Source organism: Pongo abelii, chromosome 17, assembly GCF_028885655.2.
Source record: "Pongo abelii isolate AG06213 chromosome 17, NHGRI_mPonAbe1-v2.0_pri, whole genome shotgun sequence".
NCBI classification, from domain to species: Eukaryota; Metazoa; Chordata; class Mammalia; order Primates; family Hominidae; genus Pongo; species Pongo abelii.
In genome coordinates, this window is record NC_072002.2 from 35,604,194 (window position 1) to 35,617,711 (window position 13,518).

Genomic DNA, 13,518 nt, shown 5'->3' on the forward strand with positions numbered 1-13,518 from the left:
ACTGTAGGATTCTAACTCTTTTATGTTGTTAACTTATCATTAATGTGAAGATTCTCTCCTTTGCAGATTATTCAGACCCATGGCTTTTCTTCTTCTTCACACTCTTGCTTTTCACCTCAGAATAGACAGAGGAAAAGATCAAACTCAACCTCAGTAGTTTGTTAATTCTCACACTAATCTTTTCTAAACCACTTGGATCTATCAGTTAAGCCTCATGTTTTGGCACTGTTCTTGATTACTTTGGCTGTAAGTTTCTTGTAGCTTTTTTCTGTGTTTTGGATGTGGCATATCTACTTCACAGGTCAGGCAGTTTTCCATGAAGGTGCGATGATCAGACCAGAATGTAGTTTCCACAAAGGCAGGGACTTTGTCTGCTTTGTTCAGTGCTAAAAAACCTGGTGCCTGCAACAGTGTCTAGCACATGATAGAGTACAGTATTTGTTGGATGGATGGTTGGATGGTTGGATGGATGGATGGATGGATGGATGGATGGATGGGTGGGGTGGATAGATGGATGGATGGATAACTTTAGTGACCTAGACAGCCACTGGCAACCATTTTTTGGCGGGGAGGGGCTACTGCTTTAAGGTATTGGACAAATTTTCAAATGTTCTCAAATATACTCCATCTCTGAATATATTTTAAGTCATTTATAAAATTATATTGTTTATATGTCTATAAAGAGGCAGTAATAAATTGTTAATTCTATGTGATTGACCAGAGGTTATGAATATCTCTTCTTCATCACTGTTTCCCAGTGTTTAGCAAAATGCCTAGCATATAGGTAGATGCTCAATAAATAGTTGTTGATTGAATAATAACAAATTGGACTTCCCATTTATAAATGCTTTGAATTGATGGTTAGCATTCTGAGATTAGGATATTGTGAAATATTCTATCTTTAATCCTTGTGGCTTTTCTCTTCTCTATTTATATATCTTTGTTAATTATTAATATATATCAAGTTAGCTTAGGGGTCTGAAAAGAGCGTATCACTTCATCAGTGAATTTGTTTTCAGTTATTTACATATAGAAATATTGCCTTTATACGATATGGAATGCCCTTTCTTATTACAACTTTTTTTTTCCTATTCATCTATGTAACAGTAAATGTGTTATGTCCTCATCAGACACAACTAGAAGAACTCACTCTTACTGTCTGCTTTTACTCTGTGTATTAAGGGGGACTGAAAAGTTGATTTTCAATTTTAAAAAAAGGCATGGCTTTTTCATCCTCCCAGTTTTCTGTTTCTTCTTTTTTCCATGTCCCCTGTTCCAACCAGGTCACCAAAATTTTTATTTTGTTTGATTTGTCTGAGTGAGGAATTGTTTGGATATTAGATCTAAAGGAATAAGCCAGTATGAATAAAGAAGTGTTAGAAAAGGGGAAATGGGAATCTCATGGAACTCCTGTCGGAAAGTATAGCTAGATCTCACAGAAACTAGAAGCTGACAAAGCCCTGAATTTGAACATCTGGCCTGTGCTCTGCTCTCCTCTTCGCAGATCAGCTTCCCTTCATGGTTCTTGGTTCCCATACCTTAGCTTACATGTGGCTGACATAACCCTAATTCGGACTCCAATTCTGTAAAACCTTACAAATCCAGGGTCCAGTACCACCTGCCTGACTTTTTGTATTTATTTCGAAATTCCAGCAGAAAGATTCTGACTGTGCCAGACTGGGTCAAACGGTGGGCCACAAGCTTACCAGCTGTGGCCATGGAGGCAAGTTCAAGTGGTAGAGAGGGCAGAGAACCAGGGTGAGGACGCAGGTTCTCTAAGGAAGGAGTATGTGGGGAAGAAATAATAGACATTCTAGAACCAAGCTTTTTATTATATTTTGTGCTTTATTTCCTTAACCTTAACCATTATCTGCTGTATTTATCTACTCTATTTCCTTAACCTTTTAGAGGTTAACCTTTCCTTTCCTTTTAGAGCAGCATTTAAATTATTTCCAGTCTTTCACTGTTATAAAATAACTCTGCTAAAGAAACATGTACCTGGTTTTTTTCCCCTGAATTATTTCCTTGAGATTGAGACATTTTTGGGTCAAAGAATGTGAATGTTTCTATGCTGTTTAATACATAAAAGTATTGTATCAACTTACAAGGCCATTAGTAACATTGGTTTTCCTCACTTCAGGGTTTTCTGGAAATTGTATCGGCTGTGGAGAAAGAGGATTTCGATATTTCACGGAATTTTCCAACCACATTAACTTGAAGCTTACCACTCAGCCAAAGAAGCAGAAGCACTTAAAGTACTACCTAGTCAGAAGCTCCCAGGGTGTACTGTCTAAGGGACCTCTTATCTGCTGGAAAGGTAGTCAATTTCCAGGAAGAAAAGGGGAGGGAATGGAGATTTTACGGTGGTGACAAGTGACCCATACAAGATTCAGAGTTCAGGTGGGATACAGATAAATATCCCAAGTTCAGAAGGATATCCAAAAATTTAAAGCCTTCTGGTAGGTTATTTGACTTGCCCCTTACTATTTTTAACAGAGACAATTCAAGTTTAGGAAAGTGCATGTCTCTGTATTTGTCTCTTGGGAAGGGGGTACAGCTATCAAGGGGAAAAATGGACTCTTTCTACCTCTTCCGTCCTTTAGAGAGGACCTCAGGGTGACAGCTCCTTGGTTAGATGCCCTATTTACTCTATTTAATTTCTTTGGAGATTCTCAAACATCTGTATTTTTTCTATTTTAACTAGACCTAAACATACTTAGAATAAACATTAATGTTCTCTTCATAATACCCGGGAAAATACACTGTTAAGTTGTCAAAGTGTTATTTCTTATAAATTAGGAAGAACTTAACATTTATAGAAATGAATCCAGTTGAAACATCACATCTTCATGTGCTTGATAGGATTGACAGAAGTTCTCTTCACTGTGCTAAAGAAAAGAAGTATTCAATTATTATTCTATTGATCAGTTTCTTAGATACTGAGATTTTTTTCTCCATATAATAACTATTTTTAATGTTTTTCCTGACTATGAAAAACAGCATAATATTCCAAGTTACAACTGCAGATTCGTTTCTGAATCCTTCACCTTAATTTCTTAGTTGTCTTTGAAGTAGCATTATATAGTTCTTTAGGAAATGGGTATAATTCCAAGACACGTATCATCAGAACTTAAAGCTTGTGACCACTGAATCATAAGCTGGTGAATTATAGATAAGTCTTTATCCTATTAAATGACTTTTCTCAGAAAAATCATTTTGAATGTCATGAATCCTAAGAAAACGATAAAAATAGGATAGGTATCACCTCCCTCCCTTTTAATTTCCTTCTTTAGCCTTGTTTTGGTTGCATCAAATATTTTTAACTTCTTAGTTAGTACTCAGTGGCAATTCATCCTTCCTTCCTTCCTTTCTTCCTTCCTTCCTTTTCCTTCTCTTTTCATTTCTATTTTCTTTTCTTTTCTTTCTTTCTTCCTTCCTTTCCTTTCCCTTTTTCTTTCTTCCTTTCCCTTTCCCTTTCCTTTCCCTTTTTCTTTTTTTCTCCCTTTTTCTTTCTTTCCCCCTCCCCTCCCCTCACCCTCCCCCCTCCCCTCACCCTCCTCCCTCCCCTCCCCCATCCCCCTCCTCCCTCCCCTCTCCCCTCCCCTCCCCTCCCCCTCCCCTTCTCTTCCCTCCCCCTCCCCCTCCCCTTCTCTTCCCTCCCCCTCCCCTCCCCCTTCCTCCCCTCCCCTCCCCCTCTCCTCCCCTCCCCCCTCCTCCCTCCCCTCCCCTCCCCCCTCCTCCCTCCCCTCCCCTCCCCCTCCTCCCTCCCCTCCCCTCCCCCTCCCCTCCCCCTCCTCTCCCCTCCCCCTCCCCTCCCCCTCCCCTCCCCCTCCCCTCCCCTTCTCTTCCCTCCCCCTCCCCTTCTCTTCCCTCCCCCTCCCCTCCCGTCCTCCTTCCTCCCCTCCCGTCCCCTCCCCTTTCCTCCCCTCCCCTCCCCCTTCCTACCCTCCCCTCCCCTCCCCTCCCCCTCCCCTCCCCTCCCCTTCCCCTCCCCTCCCCCCCTCTCCCCCTCCCCCCTCCTCCCCCCTCCCCTCTCCTCCCCCTCCCCCCTCCCCTCCCCTCCCCTCCCCTCCCCTCCTCTCCCCTCCCTTCCCCTTCCCTTCCCTTTCTTACACACTCTTACTCTGTTGCCCAGGCTGGACTGCAGTGGCTCACTGCAACCTCTCCCACCCCAGGCTCAAGTGATCCTCTTACCTCAGCCTCACAAGGAGCTGGGACTACAGATACACACCACTGTGCCTGGCTAATTTTTGTATTTTTTGTAGGGACAGGGTTTCGCCATGTTGCCCAGACTGGTCTTGAACTCTTGAGCTCAAGTGATCCACCCACTTTGGCCTCTCAAAGTGGTAGCGTTACAGGCATGAGCCACTATGCCTGGCCTCATTTTTCTGATAAAGAATAACATTTGTGAAAGAAGCCTCACGTTTATAATAGTTGCTATTTTGGAGCTGAAATTATATTTATTTATATAATTTATATATATACACATGTAATATCAATATACATATATGCATATATTACCTATTGGAGATATGCTCTTAGGCCAGAATACAATAGCTCTTCATAGAAGGTCATAGCATAGAAGGTTATAGAAAACTGCTTCCAGTCCTTGTATGTATCTCATAAACTTGGAGACACTCTAAAGGACCCTCTGTAATTAACTTTGTCATATAAAATCATTTATATTCCTTTTTCACATGCTACTTTTTGAGACTAATGGGGTAAAATTTGGTTGGAAGTTAACAGTCCCACAGGCTGTCATAGTATTTACTATCTACTTGAATCAGTACAAAGCACTATTAAAATATACCAGAGGCCCATTAATACTGGCTTACTTAAAATGAAGCTTGGCATAGCATGATCAGTAACCACTTTGACTATTGGCTGTCTCCTTTAATAAGAACTGAGAATAATATTAATTTGAGCATTTAAAATTTTTCTCTACTGCCTATACATTTTTCTTTGCTTCTGTTTTTGGACCTAAATTAAGGTTGAGAAGAGAAGGTTATAGGCAGCCTAGACAGACCCTAGGTTACTGTTCTACATTTAAACCAATCCTAGGTAGGATGTTAACTGGTATTGAAAGGCCTATTAGGTTTTCATAAATTACTAATGTCTTTACCTCTGTCTTACCCATAAAACTAGCATGACTATATTAGTTACGAGTATTTTTCCTCTGGGAACTAGTATGTAGGGAACAAAAGTCCAATTTCTTTGAAACCATTTCTTTGTCTTCCAAACAAAAGCATTGTGTTCACTAGTTGAAACATTCTGTTGGAGTCAGGATGGGGAAGGGGATCTCTAATTAAAGAAGTGGCTGCCGCTTAAGGAGCAGCGATTTAATTTAGAGATTTTATGGATTGTGTCCCCATCAACTGTTTTAACAGAACATTGGTCACTTCATACAATATGATTTTTACTCTTTTCCAGAATGTAGAAGCCGACAATCCTCTGCTTCTTGCCACTCTATTAAACCAAGCTCTTCAGTGTCGTCAACTGTGACCCCAGAAAATGGGACAACTAATGGATACAAATCAGGATTCACTCAGACAGGTATGGGATATTTTCTTTTGGCATTTCAAGCGTCACATGTATATTTAATGAGGCTTTTAAAAATATATACTTACTGCTGGCTGGTTTGAATAGAGATATTTCAAAATAAAGGTATTACTTGAGTTACTATTAGAGTTAGAATTCAGCCTTGAGATGGGTTAATCTGTGGATGACCAGAATCCAAGTCCTCACAGTCCTGACAGCTGGCAGGAAATTTAGCTGGAGCCTAGGACCTCATTCTAGGGGAGACTGACAGTAGGCAATAAGTGGAAATCCAGACCTGAGGGAAGTCTGCATCATAGCCATCCAGTGGCAAGTATTGGAGACACAGTCACTAAGACTGGAGTTCCAGGGTAGGGCTCTAACTAAGCCCACAGAATGTCATAGGGAGTAGTGCACCATCTGGGATACAAAACAAGGTCCTAAGCTAGGGTTGTGGATCACAACGGATGAATCCAGGATCTAGTTTCTAGTGATACAAGAGAGGGACTTGGTTATGAATAACTAGATAAAATCTTAGTGCCTGAAACTAGGTCACTTTATCAGAGCAGGATCAGCAGAATGACTGATCGTACTGAGCAGATAAGCTACTAGTCTAAGGCTTCTAAAAATTCCTCCAGTATAGAGCACCAGCCCAGGCCCTGAGGCCAAGATAAGATTCCAGGTGGAACTTCATGGTTCCAGGTGGCCAAAGGGCTGGAGGGCTTTGCTTGAAAAGATCACTGCAGATAGTCTTTGAGAAAATTACTCAAAACCAGCCTTGGTTGTATCTTAGGCAAGAAGGAAAGTATTTTAAAAGACTTTGTGAATTTTTTTCAGTTCACTTGTTTTTTGTGGAGTACATTTTACTCGTCTGATACACAAACTTCATAGCATATGTACTTTGCCAGTGTTAATCACAAATTGAGAAGAAGGTGGTCTTCATTTGCTACATAGCATACCTCTTCCAAATTAATGTGAAATTCTGTTGAGCTGGTCAATTGTTTCTACTTATTTTCAAGATAGAAGTGATTATTCGAATATGTTAGCAGCAGCAGCAGCAATGATAATACGGCTAACTTTCTTTGGGGCATTTCTTGCTATGTGCCTGTACTCAGCTAAGTCCACCTCTTCCTGGATTGTAAAAAGTTTGGCTTTTAAATTGCGCGGGAGATTTAGATAGAGGCTCTGATCTAAGAGAATAGACCACTTCTCTTTAGAATAAATGAGAGAACATGGTGTCACTAGGTATTCAAGAAAGAAACAAGTTAGCATTTGGCTCTGGCCATTGAAAGTATAGCCTTCATTACATTAATGACACACCTGCATGTCTTTCTTAGAATATCATTTATGTAATTTGATTGATCCTGTGATATGTTATGCTGTGAAATATAATTTTTAAAACCACAGTATTAAAAGCTAAGATTTACTTCATTACAACAAAAACGTATCAAGTGTTTATTTTGTTTTAAGAACCTTATCAGATGCTATAAGGCAGGGATGTCTGTAATGATTTAAAAAACATTCATGGCTGGGCGCGGTGGTTCACGCCTGTAATCCCAGCACTTTGGGAGGCTGGGGTGGGCAGATCACTTGAGGTCAGGAGTTCGAGACCAGCCTGGCCAACATGGCGAAACCCTGTCTCTATCAAATGCACAAAAATTAGCTGGGCATGGTGGCATGCACCTGTAATTCTAGCTACTTGGGAGGCTGAGGCACGAGAATTGCTTGTACCCATGAGGTGGAAGTTGCAGTGAGCCGAGATTGTGCCACTGCACTCCAGCCTAGATGATGGAGTGAGACTCTGTCTCAAAAGAAAAAAAAAACTAATATAAGGGATTAAAGAACAATAAAACAGGGCCAGGCACAGTGGCTCATGCCTGTAATCCCAGCACTTTAGTAGGTAGGCCTAGGCATGTGGATCCCTTGAGGCTCAGGAGTTCGAGATCAGACTGGGCAACACAGCGAAACCCCGTCTCTACTAGAAGTACAAAAATTAGGTGGGTGCTGTTGCAGTGAGCTGAGATACCACCACAGCACTCTGGCCTGGGCAACAGAGCCAGACTGTGTCTAAAAAAAAAAAAAAAAGAAAAGAAAAAGAACAATAAAACATGTAACCTTTCCTAAGAGGGAGAGGTAGGTATGTAAATAACCAGTTGTGCCTGAAAATAATGACAAGATATTAAAATGTTAATAAGAAGTAATGCAATTTTAATTCTACCAGAAAATATACTTTGTAAACAAATTTTGCTTTGAAAGAGGAAATCAAGATTCAGGCTTTAGCAAAGGCTTCCCCAGTTGCCATCATGAGACACAGGCCAGGAGCAAGGGGAAGGCACTGACTGACTCACCGTGAACACAGTGGCCAAGTTTTAATGCTCACATTCTTTTATGTCGCTTGTGAGGATGTAAGTGGTAATTTGACCATGAAAATTAGTTATTAACAATTTCAGATGCAACCCAGAAAATTTAATAAAAGTAAGTGCCTTTATAAGTGATGCTTTGTATCTAAAATTTTTGTATTAATGAATTATGTTTATAGATTCTTCAATAATTTCTTTCTTCTGACACTTGAACATAATGGACTGTAGAAATTTCATGTTGGCATTATGATACCATCGCAAATATTAGCATGTGCAGCACCTCCTTAACTGATGGATTGAGATTCACCTTTCTATAGGAGATTATTTTCTCCCTAATCTTAATCTGCAGTCAGTGACTGTCTGTAATTAACAGTTTTTAGCCTCAAGTATGGGTACACACATTGTATAGTATTTGAAGAAGAGTTTAATGCACTATTTGCATGCCTTTGTCTTGAGTTCTACCTGCTAAGCTATATATATTCTATTCTGGCTTGGTTACCACTTATTGCTTGCATATTTTCTCTTAACGTTTTCTTCCCTTTTTTTTTTTTTTTTTGATATGGAGTCTCACTGTGACACCCAGTTGGAGTGCAGTGGCACTATCTCAGCTCACTGCAATCTCCGCCTCCCAAGTTCAAGCGATTCTCCTGCCCTAGCCTCCCGAGTAGCTGGGATTACAGGCGCATGCCACCACACCTGGCTAATTTTTGTATTTTTAGTAGAGATGGGGTTTCTCCATGTTGGTCAGTCTGGTCTTGAACTCCCGACCTCAGGTGATCCACCAGCCTCGGCCTCCCAAAGTGCTGGGATTACAGGCATGAGCCACTGCATGTGGCTTTCTCTTAACATTTTCATGTAACTGCTAATTCAAATTTTGGCCACCAATCTCAGTGAAATATTTTATCATTTTTACTGAAGGGGGCTATATTTTTATCTATCTGCATTATAAGTGTGACATACACACATATGATGTTTAATCGGGACGAGAATTCAGGAATAGATGAAAAATACATTTGTCTAACTCAGGATCTTGAAAATTTCCAAGTTTTTTTCTAAAGGCTTTATTGTTTTAACTCTTGCAGTTAAGTCTATGAGTCATTTTTAGTTAATTTTTGTATAGTATGAAATGAGAGTTTAAATTCGTCTTTTCATGTGTGGATATCCAGTTGTACCAGCACCATTTGTTGAGCAGACCGTTTTCTCATCAGTGAATTGCACTGGTCAGATGACTCTAAATATAAGGATTTGTTTCTGGAAAAATGGATAAAATGGGCCTCATCAAAATTAAAATATTTTAAACTTCAAAAGTCAATTAACTCTCAATATAAGGATTTGTTTTTGGAAAAATTGATAAAATGGACCTCATCAAAATTCAAAACTTTTACACTTCAAAATTTTAAGGATAAAGAAAATATGGTATATATACACAATGGAATTCTATTTAGTTGTAAAAAAATAAGGAAATCCTGTCATTTGCAGGAACATGGATGGAACCAGAGGTCATTATGATAAATAAAATAAGCCAGGCAGAGAACGACACACATCACATGTTCTCACTTACACATGGGAGCTAAAAACAGTTGATTTCATGGAGACAGAGAGTAGAATGATGGTTACCAGAGGCTGCAAAGGGTGAGGAGATGGGGATGAAGAGAGGTTGGCTAATGTGTACAAACATAAAGTTAGATAGAAAAAATAAGTTCTAGTGTTTGATAGCAGAGCAGCATGACTATAGTTACCAATAATATATATTTTTAAATAGCTAGAAGAGAAGATTTGAATGTTCCCAATACACACACAAAAAAGATAAATGTTTGAGGTGATGGATATCCTACTTATCCTGATTTGATCATTGTATATTGTATGCATGTATCAAAATATGTGTACCCCATAAATATGTACAGTTATTATCTGTCAATAAAAAGACACCATTAATAAATGAAAAGACAAACAACAGAGTGGTAAAAATATTAGCAAAACACAAATCTAATAAAGTATTAACACCCAGAATTTACAAAAGCCCTTACAGCTTAATAAGATAACAATCCAACTGAAATATGGGCAAAGGATTTGGAATAGACGTTTCTTCAAATAATACATACAAATGGCTAATAAGCACATGAAAAGATGCTCAATATCATTAGTCAGGGAAATGCAAATCAAAACCATAATGAGAGCCAGGTGCGGTGGCTCACACCTGTAATCCCAGCACTTTGGGAGGCTGAGGCAGGTGGATCATCTGAGGTCAGGAGTTTGAGACCAGCCTGACCAACATGGAGAAACTCCGTCTCTAATAAAAATACAAAATTAGCCAGGTGTGGTGGTGCATGCCTGTAATTCCAGCTACTCAGGAGGCTGAGGCAGGAGAATCACTTGAACCCGGGAGGTGGAGGTTGCAGTGAGCCGAGATTGCACCATTGCACTCCAGCCTGAGCAAAAAGAGAGAAACTCCATCTCAAAAAAAAAAAAAAACAAAAAAAAAAACGTAATGAGATACTACTTCACATCCTCTAGAACGGCTGTCATAAAAAAGACAGTAACAAGTGTCTGTGGGTGTGGAGAAGTGGGAACCATTATACACCACTGGTAGGAATGCGTTGGTAAAATGTGGCAGCCATTTTGGAATACAGTTTGGCAATTTCTCAAAAAGTTGAACATAAAACTAACATGCAACCCAGCAATTCCACTCCCAGGTATCTACCCAAGAGAAATGAAAACATATGTTCTTGCCAGGCATGGTGGCTCAAGCCTGTAATCCCAGCACTTTGGGAGGCCAAGGCGGGCAGATCACAAGGTCAGGAGATCAAGACCATCCTGGCTAATCTGGTGAAACCTCGTCTCTACTAAAAATACAAAAAAATTAGTCGGGCGTGGTGGTGGGCACCTGTAGTCCCAGCTACTCGGGAGGCTGAGGCAGGAGAATAGCGTGAACCCAGGGGGCGGAATTTGCAGTGAGCCGAGATAGCGCCACTACACTCCAGCCTGGGCCACAGAGCAAGACTCTGTCTCAAAAAAAAAAAAAAAAAAAAAAAAAAGAAAGAAAAAAAAAGAAAACATATGTTCTCATAAAAACTTGCATGCAGATGTTCATAGCATCATTATTCGTTATAATAAAAAGCTAGCAACAACCTAAATGATTGACTTGTGATTAACTTGTGAATGGCTAGACAAAAATGTGATGTATCCATATAACGGAATACCATCCAGCAATAACAAGAAACAAACTGTCGACACAAGCTACATCATGGATGAATCTCAAATATATGATATTAAGTGAAAGAAACCAGATGAAAGAGACCACATATTGTATGGTTCTGTGTATACGAAATGTGCAGACAAGGCAAATTTATAGAGGAAGGAAGTAGATTAGTGCTTGCCTGGAGCAGGGAGTGGGAATGGAGATGAACAGAAAATGGGGTGTGAGCATTCTTATTAAGGGGATGAAAATGTTCTAATGCTGATTTATGGTGATGGTTACACAACTTGGTAAGGCTACTAAAAATCATTGAATTGTATAGATGAAATGGGCAAATTTTATACATAAAGTATACCTCAATTAAGCTATAAAAATAGATTAAAAAGCTGCTCTGAGAAAATTCATAATCCTTTGGGGTGGCACTGTTTCTCTTTCAGTTTAATACAATCTAATTTATTGAGTATCTGTGGTGGGGTGAGCAGTTCTTCAAAGCAGATGGTAAACAGCACAGGGCTGGGAGTCAGAGTCCTGCTATTAAGATACTGTACCTGACATATATTGGCTGAAAATTGGGACAAGCCAATCAATTTTTCTGTGCCTTGGTTTCCTTTCCTCATTTGCAAAAACTGAAATTAACAACGCCTGTTTTGCGACTTTGTGAGGAATGACTTAGCCTTGCTACCACACTTCTGCTTATGTGACACTGTTCCCTGTTATAATGATTTGCGAACCATGTATATTCTCTTATACGCTAGAAGCTTTATGTTCTTTTTGTTTATCTCTGTACCACCTAGTACCAGACAAATGCCTGGAAATAAATGTTATTTGAATTCTGTTTTTATTTAAACTAGAAATTAGCATTTGGGGATTATTAATTTAGTCTTTATTAATTTATTAATAGTACTGGTATATACTGTTTTTCTAAATGAAGATAATATGCTCATTCACCATTAGAAGAACACATGTTTTATCCCCTAGCTTGTAGGGAAGCATGGGGTGAGCCTCCTAAGCTCTGCCCCTGTCACTAATAGTATGGCTTTTAGGAAGACTCTATGAAGCAGGGCCACTTTATGATTTTCTTGGGCCCTAGGTATCTTTGCCTATGTAGGCTCTTCCTCTGTAGAAAAATATGTCAAATTATGTTTTATAACTGTTGGTATAAAGGTGAATATATCATTATAATATTATATATAAAGGCCAGCACGGTGGGTCATGCCTGTAATCCCAGCACTTTGGGAGGCTGAGGTGGGTAGATCGCTTGAGCCCCAAAGTTAAAGACCAGCCTGGGCAACATGGCAAAACCCTGTCTCTCCAAAATCATAAAAATTAGCCAGGTATGGTGGCAAGCGTCTGTAGTCCCAGCTACTGGGAAGGCTGAGGCAGGAGAATTGCTTGAACCCAGAAGGCAGAGGTTGCAGTGAGCCAAGATTGTGCCACTCCACTCCAGCCTGGGAGACAGAAAAAAAAAGACAAAGTGTTGATCATAAAGGAAAAGACTGATATTTTACTACATTAAAATTATAACTTCTAACTATTAGGAGTCACCATAGAGTAAAAAAACAAGCCACAAATTGGGAGATGATATGTGTAATACATAAAACTAACAAAGAACTAGTATTAAGAACATACAAAGAATACTGATGGGCCAGGCACATGGCTCATGCCTGTAATCCTCACTCTTTGGGAGGCTGAGGCAGGAGGATCACTTGAGCCCAGGAGGTTGAGGCTGCAGTGAGCTATGATCTTGCCACTGCACTCCAGCCTGGGCAACAGAGCTAGGCTCTATCTTAAGAAAAACAAAAACAAAAACGAAAAAAAGAATACTTATGAATTAATAAGATAAATATGTCAATAGAAACAGTGAGCAGAAACTTCAACAGGTGCTTCACAAAAGAGAATATCCAAGTGGACAATAAATACATGAAAAGATGATTAACTACTTTGGTAATGAGGAAAATTAGATAAAAAATGCAAGATATTATATTCAGATCCCAAATTGGCAGTGAATTTAAGAATGACAAATAGTTGATGTTAAGGATTTCTTTTTTTTTTTTTTTGAGACAAAGTCTCGCTCTGTCGCCCAGGCTGGAGTGCAGTGGCACAATCTTGGCTCACTGCAAGCTCCGCCTCCCGGGTTCACACCATTCTCCTACCTCAGCCTCCCGAGTAGCTGGGACTGCAGGCTCCCGCCACCACGGCCAGGTAATTTTTTGTATTTTTAGTAGAGACGGGGTTTCACCGTGTTAGCCAGGATGGTCTTGATCTCCTGACCTTATGATCCATCTGCTTCGGCCTCCCAAAGTGCTGGGATTACAGGCGTGAGCTACGGTGCCCAGCCAGATGTTGGCAAGGATTTCAAGTAATAAGAACTAATATATACTGCTAGTAGGAGTGTTAATTGATACCAAATCTCTGTAAGTAGGTTGC

The 13,518-nt window shown here is 39.9% G+C and overlaps 1 protein-coding gene across 13 annotated transcripts in view; it reads left to right on the top strand.

The window, feature by feature from the left end:
- GREB1L (GREB1 like retinoic acid receptor coactivator) overlaps positions 1 to 13,518 on the top strand; it is a 287,707-nt gene that overhangs the window by 161,532 nt on the left and 112,657 nt on the right. For all 13 annotated transcript variants that reach the window (XM_054538185.2, XM_054538181.2, XM_054538189.2 and 10 more), the window contains 2 exons: positions 2,141 to 2,317; positions 5,431 to 5,553. In XM_054538185.2, coding sequence (XP_054394160.1) covers positions 2,141 to 2,317; positions 5,431 to 5,553 — 300 coding nt within the window. The remainder of the gene's footprint in view (positions 1 to 2,140; positions 2,318 to 5,430; positions 5,554 to 13,518) is intronic.